The sequence below is a fragment of the Octopus bimaculoides genome, chromosome 4 (assembly GCF_001194135.2).
Source record: "Octopus bimaculoides isolate UCB-OBI-ISO-001 chromosome 4, ASM119413v2, whole genome shotgun sequence".
Lineage (NCBI taxonomy): Eukaryota > Metazoa > Mollusca > Cephalopoda > Octopoda > Octopodidae > Octopus > Octopus bimaculoides.
Genome location: NC_068984.1, coordinates 18,396,404 through 18,411,998, shown reverse-complemented (window position 1 = coordinate 18,411,998; position 15,595 = coordinate 18,396,404). Strand labels below are relative to the sequence as shown.

Below are 15,595 nucleotides of genomic sequence, written 5' to 3'. Positions count from 1 at the left end.
CACATACATATATATATGTGTGTGTATGTATTTGTGTATCTGTGTTTGTCCACCCCACCATAGCTTGACAACCAGTGTTGGTGTGTTTAGCAGTTCAGCAAAAGAGAAACCGATAGAACAAGTACTAGGCTTACAAAGAATAAATCCTGGGGTCAATTTGTTCAACTAAAGGCAGTGCTCCACCATGGCCACAGTCAAAAAAATGACTGAAACAAGTAAAAAAGTGAGCTGTGAAACGTACATAATAAGTTAGAAATGGTGTTTGGGTATCCTATAGTGTTCAGTGAAAATATTAAATTAACAACTGTAGAGCAGAAGCTACCTAGTTTGCTTCAAATATAATTAACTGCTTGAAATCTGAAATATATCTATTTCAAATTTACAACTGCAATTATGTGAAAAAGCTGATATTTATGTAGGGTTTTCTAAAATCCATGTAGATGTAATTAACACCAACATAATCATGAGTAGAAATTTAAAAGGGGGGAAAAAAGGCTTAAAGACGTTGAGAAATTATTATTAATAAAGTATGGTTAATTTTTATTGCTTTTGAATAATCTCATTAAGTGGAATTGAAATACCAAGAAATAAATTGAAAATGATTAGTTTCTTAAGTATAAGGCTTCTGAAATATTTGTTTCACTACGTGGCTGAAAGTAAAGTTGTGTGATTAAGAATTTCTCTTTAGAATCTTGTGCTCTCTGGTTGATTTCTCTGCACAGCACTTATGTCAAAGTGTTTTCTACTATAGCTTCAACTCCATCAATAACTTGTGAATGGAATTTGGTAAATGGAATCTATATGGAAGCTTGTCATATAAGCATGTGTATATAAATATATATGATATGTATTTCTTGCTAAACACTGAAGAGGAGGAACTAAGACGGTAAAATATTTTCAACAAGTTAGGTAATAACTTGCTGAAATGCATGTATATTTTATAAAGCATAATATCCCAAATACATTTTCTTTACTTTACCAATACTATGCATGTGTGTGTGTGTGTGTGTGTGTGTGTGTGTGCACGTGTGTGTATGCATATATATGTGTGTGTGTGTGTACACATACACATATTTATGTTATTTAGCAAGAAATTCAATAAGCAAAAAGCCCTTGTGATATTTATTCAGCTGAGTTGAGGCAGAATCCCTTGTCATTCTTGTCCTCGTAAGTAGAGAACTAGGAACCTGTAGCGGAGTTATGATATAAAGTTTAAGAAATAGAATTGTGAGAAGTTCTTCTTTTAATGACTCTCCGGAGAGAAAGCACAAAGAGGATTGGTAAAGCACTGTTTAAGACAGAATTCAGTTCACTGCCTTCAGCGGAATCAATATAATACATAGTATAACACCGAGAACTGAAATACAAGAGCAATTTGAGCTTGTCAACAAATCTGGCATTCAAGATAAATCTTAAATACAATCAGAAAATATTCACTTACTTTTAAGTAATAGACCAAAAGTTCATTGAGAGAAGGATCAGCATTTAGGTTGACTAAATAAAAACGGCTCTGTTCAACTTTGATTCCAGAAGTCTGGACAGATATTCCCATATTTTCCAAAGCCTTGTGTCTTTCCTAGAAAGAAAATAAATAAAATAGAAAATTAGATTTACAAAGGTAATTCAAAAATATGTAAACCTAGAATGATTTTAAACGAAAATACTTAACATTGTATAAACATGATACATATACGTGTATACACACACACACAACAAAAAGTACCTTTGAAGTGCTGTTCAAAAGGGAATTTATCAGAACCAATGTATACCACATTCAATCTATAGAGTGTCACCTTTTGGCCATGAATTTGTATTAGTCAACATTAACAAATTCTGTTCCACATCTTGCATTCAAATTAAAATGTAAAGATTCTTTTATGCTAGAGGACTATTAAAATCTGACTGAACTCATCTTCAAACAGGAAGTTACGATAACTTTTGATAAAGTCTTTGGACTAGAAGATCTTTGATGTATTACAAATCAAACTAATTTGCTGCCACTAGAATAACGAGATGGTTGAGATAATTATGGTTTCCAGGCAATGACTACATCATCACACGAACTACAAATTTTCTAAGAGCCACATCTTCACTTTTTAAAAAAAATTCTTTTTATTCCCTCCCAACAGTAACAGTGTATAAAATGGATAATAGCAAAAAGATTACAGCATTTACATAGATTTGGTGAGAAAAACGAGGCCAACACACTAATCATAATTTAGTAAAGTTACAATTAGTATTATTGAGAAACATTTAATTCTTTGGTGTCATGGGTACTTTACTATCATCGCCGACTAAAAAAAACCTCATTTCGAGATTTGAAATACTCCATATACTTTTAATGTGAATACTGTATGAAAGAACAGATTACCAAACAGAAAGTATTTAACGATAACAACAACAATTATTACAGCAACGAAAGTTGTTTACACTGATGAAAACATCAATTGGAATATTCACTGAACAAAACTGCAGGTAGATCAATGAGAATAAAAGAAATTAACCAGATGGCATCAATACACCTGTCAACTAAAACTCATGAGAGTACTTATAGTGGAAGTTAATTATCTGAAGTGAAATCAGTAATTAGAAAGACAGCTTATTGCTAATGACATTCTACAAGAGAAGTCTAGTCTTGAATATTTCCAAGCTATAAAGCTGTAGCAAGTTGAAACAGGATTGCAGAGAAGAGCTAAAATTGTCTGAAAACACTAAGCAATATGAAATATTTTTCATCAGCACCAAAATATGTGAGTGAAACAATAGCAGTCTAGCTATTTAATAGTAGTGGGCTAGCTGTGAAGGCAGATGGCTTAGTGGTTAGGGTATTTGGTTCACTATCATAAGGTCATCGACTCAATTCCTGGTAGCACACTGTGTCCTTTAGCAAGACACTTTATTTCACATTGTTGCAGTCCACTCAGCTGACAAAAAATGCATTGTAACTGTATTAAACTTGCTGGTTTGGGGAAGCTTGGAAGAATTCAGAAGAACTATGGGTACTTCTCTAAATGAGATATAAGTAGTAACAATACAAGACAGTAATATTTTTGTCACTATAACATGGCAGTTCTATACAGAGCTACGTTATGACATTTTAACCTCAGGAAAACATCTTTTCCAGCTGGTTAAGAACACACAACCAGTGTCTGATATAATGTGAGTAAGGGTGCGAATCACCCCTCTCCAGCTTGACAAGACCAGTAGATCATGGTTTCTGGGTCTTTACCCATCCTTGGTACTAGTGAAAACTGGTTTATTGTGGGTAGAAAGGTTCTGTTGGTTAGGAGACAAAATGACAGCTGGAAGCTGAGCTAGAAACAGTATAGCAAGTGTGGGTTGATACAGTTGGAATAAGTTCAAAGAACTGCATTTATTTCTAAAAGTTATATAAAGGTTCTCTCCACACAACAAAGTTTGGCTACATGAAATGTGATAATGCATATAATGAAACATGAATAGTGAAAGACGAGTCTCCTAAATGATTAAAGAGGTAGAGGATACCATGTTTTTAATGTTTAATTTGAAGTATATAAATTGAGAAATTAAATTGGCAGGAAGGTCTTTAGATGATTGTGTGTATGAGAAGCTACCTAGTCTGGAATAAACATGTACATGTAGTCTTGCTCATAACTGATTCTTTTATCACTGATCCAAGGTAACATGGTATGCTCAGTTGCAAACCATGTTATGCTTATTGCAGATTGATCTGTGATTAATGCAAGTAGGCAATGAGTCGAAGATTCTGCTTGTAGTGCAAAGATATGCCCCAGCCAGCATTCACAATGCTCAGCTAGTCTGAATGTACTGACTATAACTTGCATTTACTTGACCAAGCTGTGAGGCTGCATATTTTTCATATGGATTTACAAACTCATACCCATCAACATGGAACCAATGAACAGAATAAATAGAAAGGACCCTGATCCTAAAAAACAATGCAGATGAGTGTGTTTGCTAGAGGAAAAAGTAGAGATAACCATGAAAATACTTGACTGTAGAAGCTTTGGGCCATTTGATATTGATGAATCTACCATTCATTCCATTTACAAAGTGCATAGAGATGATTCAATATCACTGATTTATTAATCATTGTGTTCTGTTTGAAACTAAACCTCTGTGATAAATGAGGACGAATGTATTGCAAATGGCTGGTGCATTTTGGACAGAAAAGTGTAATTTGTTATCCAAGACAGAAGCAGGCCAAGGATTTAGTAATATAATATTGTAGAAATTATAACAGACTGAAACATATAAAAATGATGTATTGTAGATGTGTCTACACATGATTGCATGAATTTTTAAAGGAAAGACAACAACAACGATGACGGTGATTAATTATTTTTACATGTTTTTTTAATTTTGTCCACATGAACGTTATTGAAATTAAGGCTAGTTCTTAGATTTTCTTCTATGCATAATACATTGTTGTTTTATTAACATATGGACAATAGTGTATTTATAAGAAAAAAACTATTATTAATACAGCTTGTCTTTGTAATATCTGTAGTATAATAACAGTTGAAAGTGAGGGGGGTAGAATTATGATAATGTTTTTTTCTAAGCTGGCATAGATTGGACAAGTTGTTATGGTTTGAGTCAACTCTTATTCAAAGTTATAGCATTCCGAGATGAACTAGAGGATTATGTATCACTTATATACAAAAGATATTGTAAAAGTCATTAAGCTGAAAGTATTGAAATTAAATATACAAACAAAATATGCAGCCTGAGAAAATAATGATTTAGTATTTTCTTGGAATAATGGGAGATATTGTAGATTGCAGAAATGAAAACAAGTGAGTTATGCCAGCTAGCTTACATCTTAGAACACAAAATCATATCAGATGACAGACTTTGCTTTCATCACATAATATGATAAGGCACCCTGGTATCTTTACTGTATATTGATAAACCTGTACTGCATCTTCAGTCACTGCAGCCCACCTGAAAAATGAGTCATGTGAGGTGGAGGTGGCTGTTACAGTGAGTGTTGCTGGCCATTCTCTGTGGCAATGCCTTTGCAATCACATCTGTAAGGGGCAGTTGAACAAACCATTTCTTCTGGGATGTACAACCCTTTACTCTCTCCCCACCATATTCCGCTACTTAATGCTCCCTCCTCTTTTTTAACTTTTTCTTTGTTTCCTTGGTGAGGTAGTTACGGGGGTTCTTTTTTTCTCAGTAATTGAATCTTTTACACTTTAAAAGTTTAATCTATCTTTTCTTCCTGTTAAAATATGTTAAAAAAATGTGGTTCATTAAAAAAAAAAAACTGTAGGGATATCTATAGCTATTTACATAGAAAAAAATTAAATTAAAACCTAATACATTAATTAGCAAGTTGTTGAATTCTGTTATCTCCAAATCAAAAATAACATACCAAGAATTTTATTTTCCCAAGAACACCCACTTCGCAGTTAGAAGATGTAAGGGACATAATCGATGATTTACTTCATCAATATTCTATAACACTTTTAACTAACTGGATTTCAACATGGAAAAGTGAGGTGAGTGTGTGTGTGGCGAATTAAGTGGTTGCGGTCTGCACTACTGTAAGTACAGCAGGAATAATGCCAAAGATTGAAGAGATGCCGGGTATTTGTTATATTTATTGATTACAAGGAAACTACTCTCCTTTTTTACGTGTCTTGACCTGCAGTAATTATGAAAGGATTAGTAGGGCTATAAAATGAAAGCTCATTTTTTGGCCTCTTCAGAATTGAATACGAGAAAGAGAGAGAGAGAAATAAAGAGAAAGAGGGAGAAAAAACAGAGAGGGGGTGGGAGGGAGAGAGAGAGAGAGACTACTGAAAAAGCTAGTGATATAAAATTCCTGCTGTTAGCACTACTAACGTAACCAGCAAAAGAACCTTTGTACTGTTGGCTGACATGCAAAAACAACAACCGAATCTTCAAAATATACCTTGTTATTTTAAAGGAAAGTTGACATTAATTAATGTAAACCAGCGTTTTTTCTCAACCGGGACTCCCTGGAACCCTAGGGTTCCACAAAAGGTTCCTAGGGGTTCCATGAGAAAGAATGAGATAAGCTAATTTCCTGATTGTAATATTACTACACATGCATGGCATATTTTGGCTATTGTAATATTGTAATATAGACATCATCCTATTTAACCTATTATGTTATCAAAATATATAACAACCATTGGGGATATATTTGGCAATGTCTTTAATCTATGGATATTATATATATATAGGCGTAGGAGTGGCTGTGTGGTAAGTAGCTTGCTTACCAACCACATGGGTCCGGATTCAGTCCCACTGCGTGGCACCTTGGGCAAGTGTCTTCAACTATAGCCTCAGGCCGACCAAAGCCTTGTGAGTGGATTTGGAAACTGAAAGAAGCCTGTCGTATATATGTATATATGTGTGTGTATATGTTTGTGTGTCTGTGTTTGTCCCCCCAACATCGCTTGACAACTGATGCTGTGGACCATTGACAGGAGTCCATGTTAAATATGTTAAACATAATATGTTTATAATATGTTAAAAATCAAATGTGAAATGACTGGAGACCAAACAGTAGGCACATATTTTGATGTAAGTCTTTTATTGCAATGAGAAGTATTTCTTTTGTTGGCCCCATTTAGATGGAATGGGTTTTTTGCTGTGTTCAGTTTAAGATCCAATACTGTTGATGTTCTGTCTTAGGGAGGGTGTGATTGCTAAGTTGTGAGTCTGGTTATATTCAACCAGGGGCATATCACAGAAGTGTAGGACCAAGAGTCTATTCCCCAACATTGGCAAGATAACATTATCACCAGCCACAAAAACAAGGGAGACAAATCTGTATGTAGCTTTATATTTAAACAACAGGAAGCAACTATTGGCTCGCACACAATTCTCAAACCTAGGAAGCACTGTTTTCAACAATTTTACACTAAATGAGGAGATTCTAAACGATCAAGGCTCAAAAAACAGTTTTTCTAAATAACCACATCAGCCTCCATACCAAAGTTGTCATCAACTGTGCACTTTGTTTCTATTCTCCAGTATGCATGTAAAAATATAGAATCCACACACAGCTAATACAGGCACTGGAGTCCTTTAACATCCATTGCCTCTGAAAGATCCTTTCAAGTTTCAGGAACCTAGTGAGGTAGGATAACACACATAGAAATCCGACTGGATTTTCATGTGTGAAATCACATAGATTCACCAGTAACAGTGAATTCACAACTATCAACTATAGAGGCACCAATTGAGATTACTCAGACATGTGGTGACTATGTTTGCCTCATGTTTTTCTTGTAGGATGTTCAAAGACCAGTTACTTCATGACCGATGTCTAGTGGGAGGCCTTCCTCAAGAAAAGTGAAAACCCCAAAATTCAAAGACCAAGTGAAGAATAATTTGAAGAGGTGTAACAATCACCCTTTAAGAGTTTGAGACACCATTAATACACCACTCAGTTTTGGAGCCACACTAATGGAGAGAAAAATACCTAGAAGCAGAGAGAGAGAGAGAGAGACAGAGAGAGAGAGAGAGAGAAAGAGAGAGAGAGAGAGAGAGAGAGAGAGAGAGAGAGAGAGAGAGAGAGAGAGAGAAAGAGAGAGAGAGAGAGAGAGAGAGAGATCCATGCTGAGTAATAACAGGCCTTTCCCAACCCAAATATTTCCATATCCATGACTGGAGCTAGGATGCACAATCATTAAAACAACCAATAAATGGAGGAGAATATTCAGCATCAGATTCAATCAACGATCACAAATATTTAACCAGATCTGCTGTGAAATGGTTCGAAGCTGTTTTATCTTTGTTGGAAGTGAGGTTGTCTTCAAGCATCCAGTTATATAATGTCTTAGGTGAGGCTGAATCTATTACATTGCTTTGTATGAAGGTTCTTGTGAAAGGTAGAGACTATGATGTTATCTTTACCCTCTTGAATTCATATGTTTGACATATGAATTCAAGAGGGTTCTCTTTGTGTAAGACTTGTGCTTTGTATGTAGTGTTTTAGAAACTCTCTTCAAATTGTGGATGTCTTGCAATCTCTGATGTAGTTTCTGGTGATTGTGTTGGCCAAATTTGTTGTCCATATGGTTTTGGGTGAAAAGCATATGTTTATGTCGATAATGTCAAATATCTTGGTCAAGCCAAGAGATACTGTGTGAAAATAGGAGTTTCTTTTCGTTGGCACCTTCAGTGATGTTAAATGTTATGTAACATGATTAAGGTGGTTTGTTTGTTTTTGAATCAGTGATCAGTGTTGATGTGGTGTGTTAGGGATGTTGTTCATGAGGAAAGGAAGTATTGCATGACTTTTATCAAGTGTTTTAGCAATGATGACACATGTCTGCATGAAGTACCTATATTCCATGTGGCTTAAATATATGTATTGTTGTTGTGTCTCCATCTGAGAGGCATAATATTTGTGTTTAGTAAGTTGTTAAAGAGTCATGCAAGAAAAATGATTGCATTGGGCCTAAGTTTTTGAGTCTGAAGCAATGTTGTTATTGCTGTTTATAACCACAGGTCAGCTCTCAAACAGGCCTATGATCAAAAGTTGTCTAATCATAATCACTCCACCAACTTTTAAACATTGTGTCCAAGACTGCATTATTTAATGTGACTTTCACAGTAGAGTGCAATTTGTGAGCAATTTGGCTACTATTTCTAGCAGCCAGTGTGACCATGAAGAGGCTCACTTAAGTGGCTTGTCTGAAGCTTATATTGTCTGTCCTGGTAGAATTATGGCTACAGCTTGCATTGCTTGTATGATGTTTATTATGATCTGACATACTTGCCTGAATTTAATTTTCTATCAAAGATGACCAACAATGGGTTGCAGCTTTCAACTTATTAATAAAGAAAATATTATAGTAATAAAATATAACTATCTCCATCCTGTTTTTTTTTCCACCTTGACAGTCCGTCCACCTCATAATGTTGTTTCATTTCTGCATTCAACGTTTTTTTAACTACTTCTACCGTTCGATACAAACGAAAAACATAAAATCTATAATTTATTTCACTGAGACTAGCTTATGGGAACACAATTAACTACATTCTTGTTCACTTCCTTCTAATGCCAGAACTTGAACAAACACATAAAGCAAAGTATACGATCATAAAACTGCCAAAAGATTTCATCAATAAAAGGAAGATAACTCTTCCAAAAATATTTAGAGTTATCTCCCATCAGCTTAACTATTTCAGAAAACCGTTTTCTATTATTTTATAAAACACGATATGCAAGGGTAACGCAGTGCATAAACGAATTCTTAAACTGATAAGAATTTAGAGCTTCAACAAGGAAAGCGGTGAATAAGTATGGCAGCAATTATGCAGGAGAGAAAAATGCATTGCTTTTAAGAGTAGCATATAATGCAGCTAAATGGTTGTATTTATATTTGTAAATGAGTTGTGTGTATGCATATTTTGCATCCGTGTGTATGAATGCTAGAAAGATTTCAATTTGTGCTAACCAACATTATTAATGCAGTTAAGTCTTTTATAAACGCCACAACTTCGATACACTACTTAACTCTGCAGCGCTGGTGGTGAAAGTATATATATGCATGTATGTGTGTGAGTGCATATCTTTATATATATATATATATATATATATATATATATATATGAGAAAAAGTTAAGGTCTTTAATAGGTCTTCAGAGAAAAATATTTTATGCATAGAATTTCTCAACATTATTGATATGCTAAATTCTTGTTTATTTTTTTTTTTATATATATAAAAAGAGAAATGAAAGGAAATGTAGATTTTTACAATAATTAAATTCAAAAGAAACCTTAAGATATGCACAGGAATTAAATTTCCTCTCATTAAAATTGAACAAAATTTCAACAACAAACACTACAACAGTTACAATACATTAGTTGTAGTGGAGAAGAGAAATTTTGAGTGGCAGAATTTCAGAATGCTATAACCATCACCGAAGATCATTATCAATCAAATTAATTTAGCATACAGATCAATAATGATTTTAGTTCCTAGAAATTTCTTTTTATACAACAACCAAATAAACAACCAATAATCTTAGGCTTTCCTAGTTTTGATATTTTTGTCGATTTATTCACAACAAATTTTTGTATGTTTTAAGTTGTATCCAAACTTCCATAGCAATCAATCTTAAATATTTATTGATAAAATTTTAAAGCTATTCCTTAATGAAATATAATGTACTTTGTCTTGATTAAGAGGTCAAGTTACAAGATTCGTTAAGGAATTCGTTATAATGCAAGACAAGAAGTGTACTGAGGTGCTCATAATGACTAATAAGGACTACAAACAATAATGAATAATGACAGATTTAGGAGCCATTGATCCTAGACAAACCAGCAAAAGGAGCCTTTAATTTGCCACTCAGTTTACTAGAAACAACAGCCAAATTCCCCTAAATCACACCCTACAATCTTAAAAACAGAGTAATGGCAATAAAGTTCAATAAATGACACACATACAACTGGAGCATCTATGGCTGCAAGTCTGCTTAACCAAGACAAGCCTGGGGTTAAACAAGAAACCCAGGTCTAGTATCTGTTCCTGACATCAAATTAGAATTGGGATCATAGAATGAGACAGATCTGTCAGGAATGGTTGTGTGGTTAAGATGTTCACTTCACAACCATTTGGCTCTGGGGTTGATCCCACTGCATGGCACTATGGGCAAGTGTCTTTTACGGTAGGCTCAGCTTATCTAATACTTTGTGAGTGAAATATAGTAGATGAAAAATGGTTTGGAAGCCAGTCATGTAAGTGTATGTGTATGTGTGTGTGTGTGTGTGTGTGTGTGTGTGTGTGTGTTGTGTGTGTGTGAGAGAGAGAGAGGATAGAGTAATGAAGAAGGTAAAAATGAGCATTTGATACAATTGGTGGAATATTATATGAATTGAAGTTGGCACTACAGATTTCCAAACTCATGGTTCTACCTCTCCGATCCTTGGACAAAATATGACAATTTGATTTGGGGACAAGAAACCCGAAGCTTTCAGTTAAGCACAGAGGCAGACTCACACACACAATCCTAGTGAAGATGTGAGGCTGTACAGGAGAAGACTCATCCAATATAAGCAAGAATGGAAAAATGATGATAATAAATGAAATGTAGTAGTTCTTCAGAACTGCAAGGTAATGAAGCAGAGGCAATTGAGATGTTGTTGGGTAGTAGGGAATGAAGGCAGCATATGTACTTACTGACATTAAAGAGAAAAAGGGCTATTTGGAGAGATTGGTGAATGAGGAGAATACATGAGAGAGAGAGGGAGTGTGTGTGGATCTAGTGAACCTAACAGAAGGACTAGTCACAGAAGTTGGCAGTGTTATGAACACAAGTGTAATTAGGAATACGAAGGTAGAGGAGGCAGCTGGAATGTTGGGTAAAGTTGCTGAGATGTTGAGAATATCTGGTGAGATAGGTCATGTAATAGTTACTTGAACTGTCAATCAGATACTAAAAGGAAATTTCATATTCGATGACAAGCATAGTAGCATCATGTCAATTGCATTAAGGGCAAAGGAGATTCACTAGAGAGGTGTGGGGGGGGGGAAGTATGGAAGCATCAAGTTGATGGATCAGATCATGTTATGAAAGAGTTATAGGTCATTTGATTAGGAAGAGAAACTAATACTGCCTTCTTTAGAGGGAGACAACTACAGGAGAAACACTTAGCTAAGAGAGAGTCACTATACCTAGCGGTCATCAATTTGGAAAAGGTCTATGAAAGGGTTCCATACTCCCTACCATTTCTCGTCTATGGACTCTTTGATTCCTATGTTACTCTATTGGACCCCCATAGCCATTTGATGCATATAAAAAAAAAAATCCTACTATATTATTCTAATTAAATATTATTAGGAAGTATATAAAAAAAATAAAGATATTTTGTGTACTGAAGAGGTATAAGCAGTTCATTGCAGATAGATTTAACAAGAAATTCTTGTACAGACCTCCAAGGGCCATATGGATCCCAGTCAATAAACCCCTGCTCTAATCTATCCCTGGCTAATATCAGATGGTAGGAGTGAGGGGTGGAGTAAACTGCTGATTGTCACTGATATGGTGGCTATGTATTGATGAAGTTTGTTTTGGCAATAGGTAAACCACTTTTGGCAGAGAATGGTTGGTAGTATAACTAAGGCCTGAGCATCCTAGTATGCTGCACAAAGACAAGACAACAGCAGTAATGCCAAGAAGATAAACACAATTATTACGGAAGTGTAAACCATGGAAAACCAGCATATTTTGGAGCTGTTACAACTGGACCCAGCTTACTGCAGTGGCTGCATCAATGATAGAGTGCAGGGCAAAATAAGCCAGGCATTCCTTGACAGCATTAATGCTTATCAGCCTTATTAGAAGGATTGATACTGCCAACATCACACACATATGTAAGTATATATATGTGTGTGTGTGTGTGTGTGTGTGTGTGTGTGTGTGTGTGTGTGTGTGTGTGTGTGTGTGTATTCATCCAATTGCTAGCTGATGGAGGGGAGAACGTCCAGTAGTGCAAATTGTCTGCAAAATATGTATAACACACACACACACACACAGAGCAGCCTTCTACACAGTGTCTTATTTCTTTATTGCCCACAAGGGGTTAAACATAGAGGGGACAAACAAGGACAGACAAAGGGATTAAGTTGATTACATCGACCCCAGTGCATAACTGGTACTTAATTTATCGACCCCGAAAGGATGAAAGGCAAAGTCGACCTCGGTGGAATTTGAACTCAGAACGTAATGGTAGACGAAATACCACCGCTAAGCATTTCGCCCGAAATGCTACCGCTTCTGCCAGCTCACCGCTTTCTACACAGTGTCTAATGGCCAAATTCCAGTGATAGTACGTTGTTCTTTTGAAGGGTATGGTAGAAGACAAGAACTGAAGCTATTGCACAGTTACATTGAACCTGGCGCACACACTTGCAAAGAAACTTCATAAAGCCACACACACACACACGAGAGTAGTAATCTCAAAAATTACAATGCAGCAAACATTATGACTTTCAGTGAAATATAAAGCATAGAAAATAAGAATATAAGTTTATTTCAGAGAGCCTCTTTGTATAATTTAGCAATTCTTGCATTTAACACACACACACACACACACACACAAAGTAAGCAAAAGAATGTGAATAAACCACTTTTATATTATGCAAAATATACATGACAATAGTTGGTATATTCAATTAGATGCTTATCTGAATATCAAATCACTCACATTTGCCCATTCTTAATAATGGACAAAAGAAAATGAATAAAAAACTGAAATTATATATACACACATTAAATATACTCAAACACACACGCACATTAAATATGTATGTATGAAAACATGAAAAAGTGTTCAATAGAACTTCACGTAGGAAGAGCGTTGATACTAATACATGTTAATTTATGTGAGTCATATACGGGTCTCACATGTGTGTTTGTTTGATTAGCACTTTCTGTTGGCCATTCACATCAGTCAGTTTCCAACCAGAGAAGAATGTATACAGTCAACTTCATGGTGGATTAAGAGGAACAATGTGTGTGTGTATATGTGTGTGTATGTGTATAGGTGCAGGTGTGGCTGTGTAGTAAGTAGTTTGCTTCCCAACCACATGGTTCTGGGAAAATTCCCCCTGTGTGTTACCTTGGGAACGTGCCTTCTAATATATCCTTGGGCCAACCAAAGCCTTGTGAGTGAATTTTGTAGATGAAAACCGAAAAAAGCCCATTGTATCATCATCATCACCGTTTAATGTCTGCTTTCCATGCTGGCATGGGTTGGTCAGTTTGACTAAGGACTGGCAAGCCAGGAGGCTGCACCAGGCTCCAATCTGATCTGGCAAGGTTTCTACAGCTGGATGCCCTTCCTTAGTGAGTGTTTTTACATGCCACCGGCATGAGGGCCAGTCAGGCGGTACTGGCATCGACCACACTCAAATGGTGCTTTTTACATGCCACCGGCACAGGTGCTAGTCACATCGGTCATGACCATGACTTCACTTGACTCAACAGGTCTTTGCAAGCACAGTTCATTGCCCAATAATTGAAGGGTGCTCTTAAATGGGCCGGTTATGCTACACTGGCATAAGCCATGATCTCACGTGGCTTGCCAGGTCTTCTTATGTATATATATATATATATATATAATCTGTGTGTGTGTGACCATGTGCCGTCAATAATGATGGTTAATTATAGTATTTTATACATAAATAAGGTACAAAATAAGGTACATAATAATCATGCACAGAACATTCATATTCTTCCCTTGTACATGCACTCACATATACTCACACAGAGTTGAAATGCTGATTTTTTTTCACCCCTTCCTTTCTCTCACTCCCTCTCAGTCAGGGCTATTACTCTCACTACTTCTCCTTCACTGGATTACTATTTTCTCTCCTCGTCCATGTCCGGCATGATTCTTGACAAATATATACATACATTCAAATATATAAAAACACTACGCCCATTTTTATATTAGGAGATTGTGTAATAGCTCTTTCCCTAAAAGTTTCATAACCTGATCCAACAGCTTCCTATCTCTGCAATTTCCACTCCAATAATACATCTCTTGTATGATGATGTTTCTATGCAATCATCAGGTATGATACTTTCATGTATTACCCAATTGGCTATTTGGATGACTAAGACAAACCCTACTTTGTCAGATACTTTAATCAAATCAGTGATTGACAGACAAACTGCTATTCAAGCCATTGTATCCTTAATCACTTCATCTACCATAATGCTGTCAACTTGGATGGTTGGTTCCTCTGTTGAGTCTACCTGGGAGCAGACTCTCACTCATATGCATTCTCCACATTTAACAGCCTCTCATAGCGGCATCTCCATACCTTTTCTTTTTCAGCATCAGTAAGCACATGAGTGCCATTATCATTTCATTACACACTTCTCCTTGACAACATCTCTATTCTCTCTCCTCCACTGCCAAGCAATCTAGAATATCTCACAACATATACAAACCTCTCCCATGCTAAGTACATCTCGAGTCTAGCTAGTCTCCTTGCATTTTAATACTTTTCTTCTTTTGTTGCACCCTTTCTTCCAACCTTTCTAAGCATATCAAAGCTTTTATGTTTCTATCCACACACACACACATAAAACTATAGTCACACAGGTCAAGATTGCATAATATAATAGCCATAACCAACATTAGTTTCAAAATATACAGTGGCATTTTTGACAGAGTCAATGTATTATTTTTCAGTAATTTTCTAAACATGCATAGCTGTAGCTATGCATTACATTATTAAGCACTATAGCACACACACACACACACATGTTGCATTTTGTATATACAAATATGATCAAAATTATACAGGATGTTGTGTTGCATCGATGGAATTTCCATATACAACATTTTGAATGTAAACAGATATTAGGTTATGGAACATATTCATTCACTAAATCTTCTGCCAAGTTGAATTTTTTTCAGAAAATTTTAAACATTCATAATAATTTCTATGAATGCATGAATTCTATGCTTACATGACATACAATAAATTTGTCAGGAGGTTTTTACTTTACAAGACATAAACAATTATACAGCCGCAACTATTATATATATATATATATATATATATATATATATATATAT

At 35.5% G+C, this 15,595-nt stretch overlaps 1 protein-coding gene across 1 annotated transcript in view; it reads right to left on the bottom strand.

Annotated features, from left to right (window-relative positions):
* Positions 1–15,595, bottom strand: part of LOC106881370 (kinesin-like protein KIF13A) — a 696,895-nt gene that overhangs the window by 204,587 nt on the left and 476,713 nt on the right. The window contains 1 exon segment of the mRNA XM_052966922.1: positions 1,442–1,576. Coding sequence (XP_052822882.1) covers positions 1,442–1,576 — 135 coding nt within the window.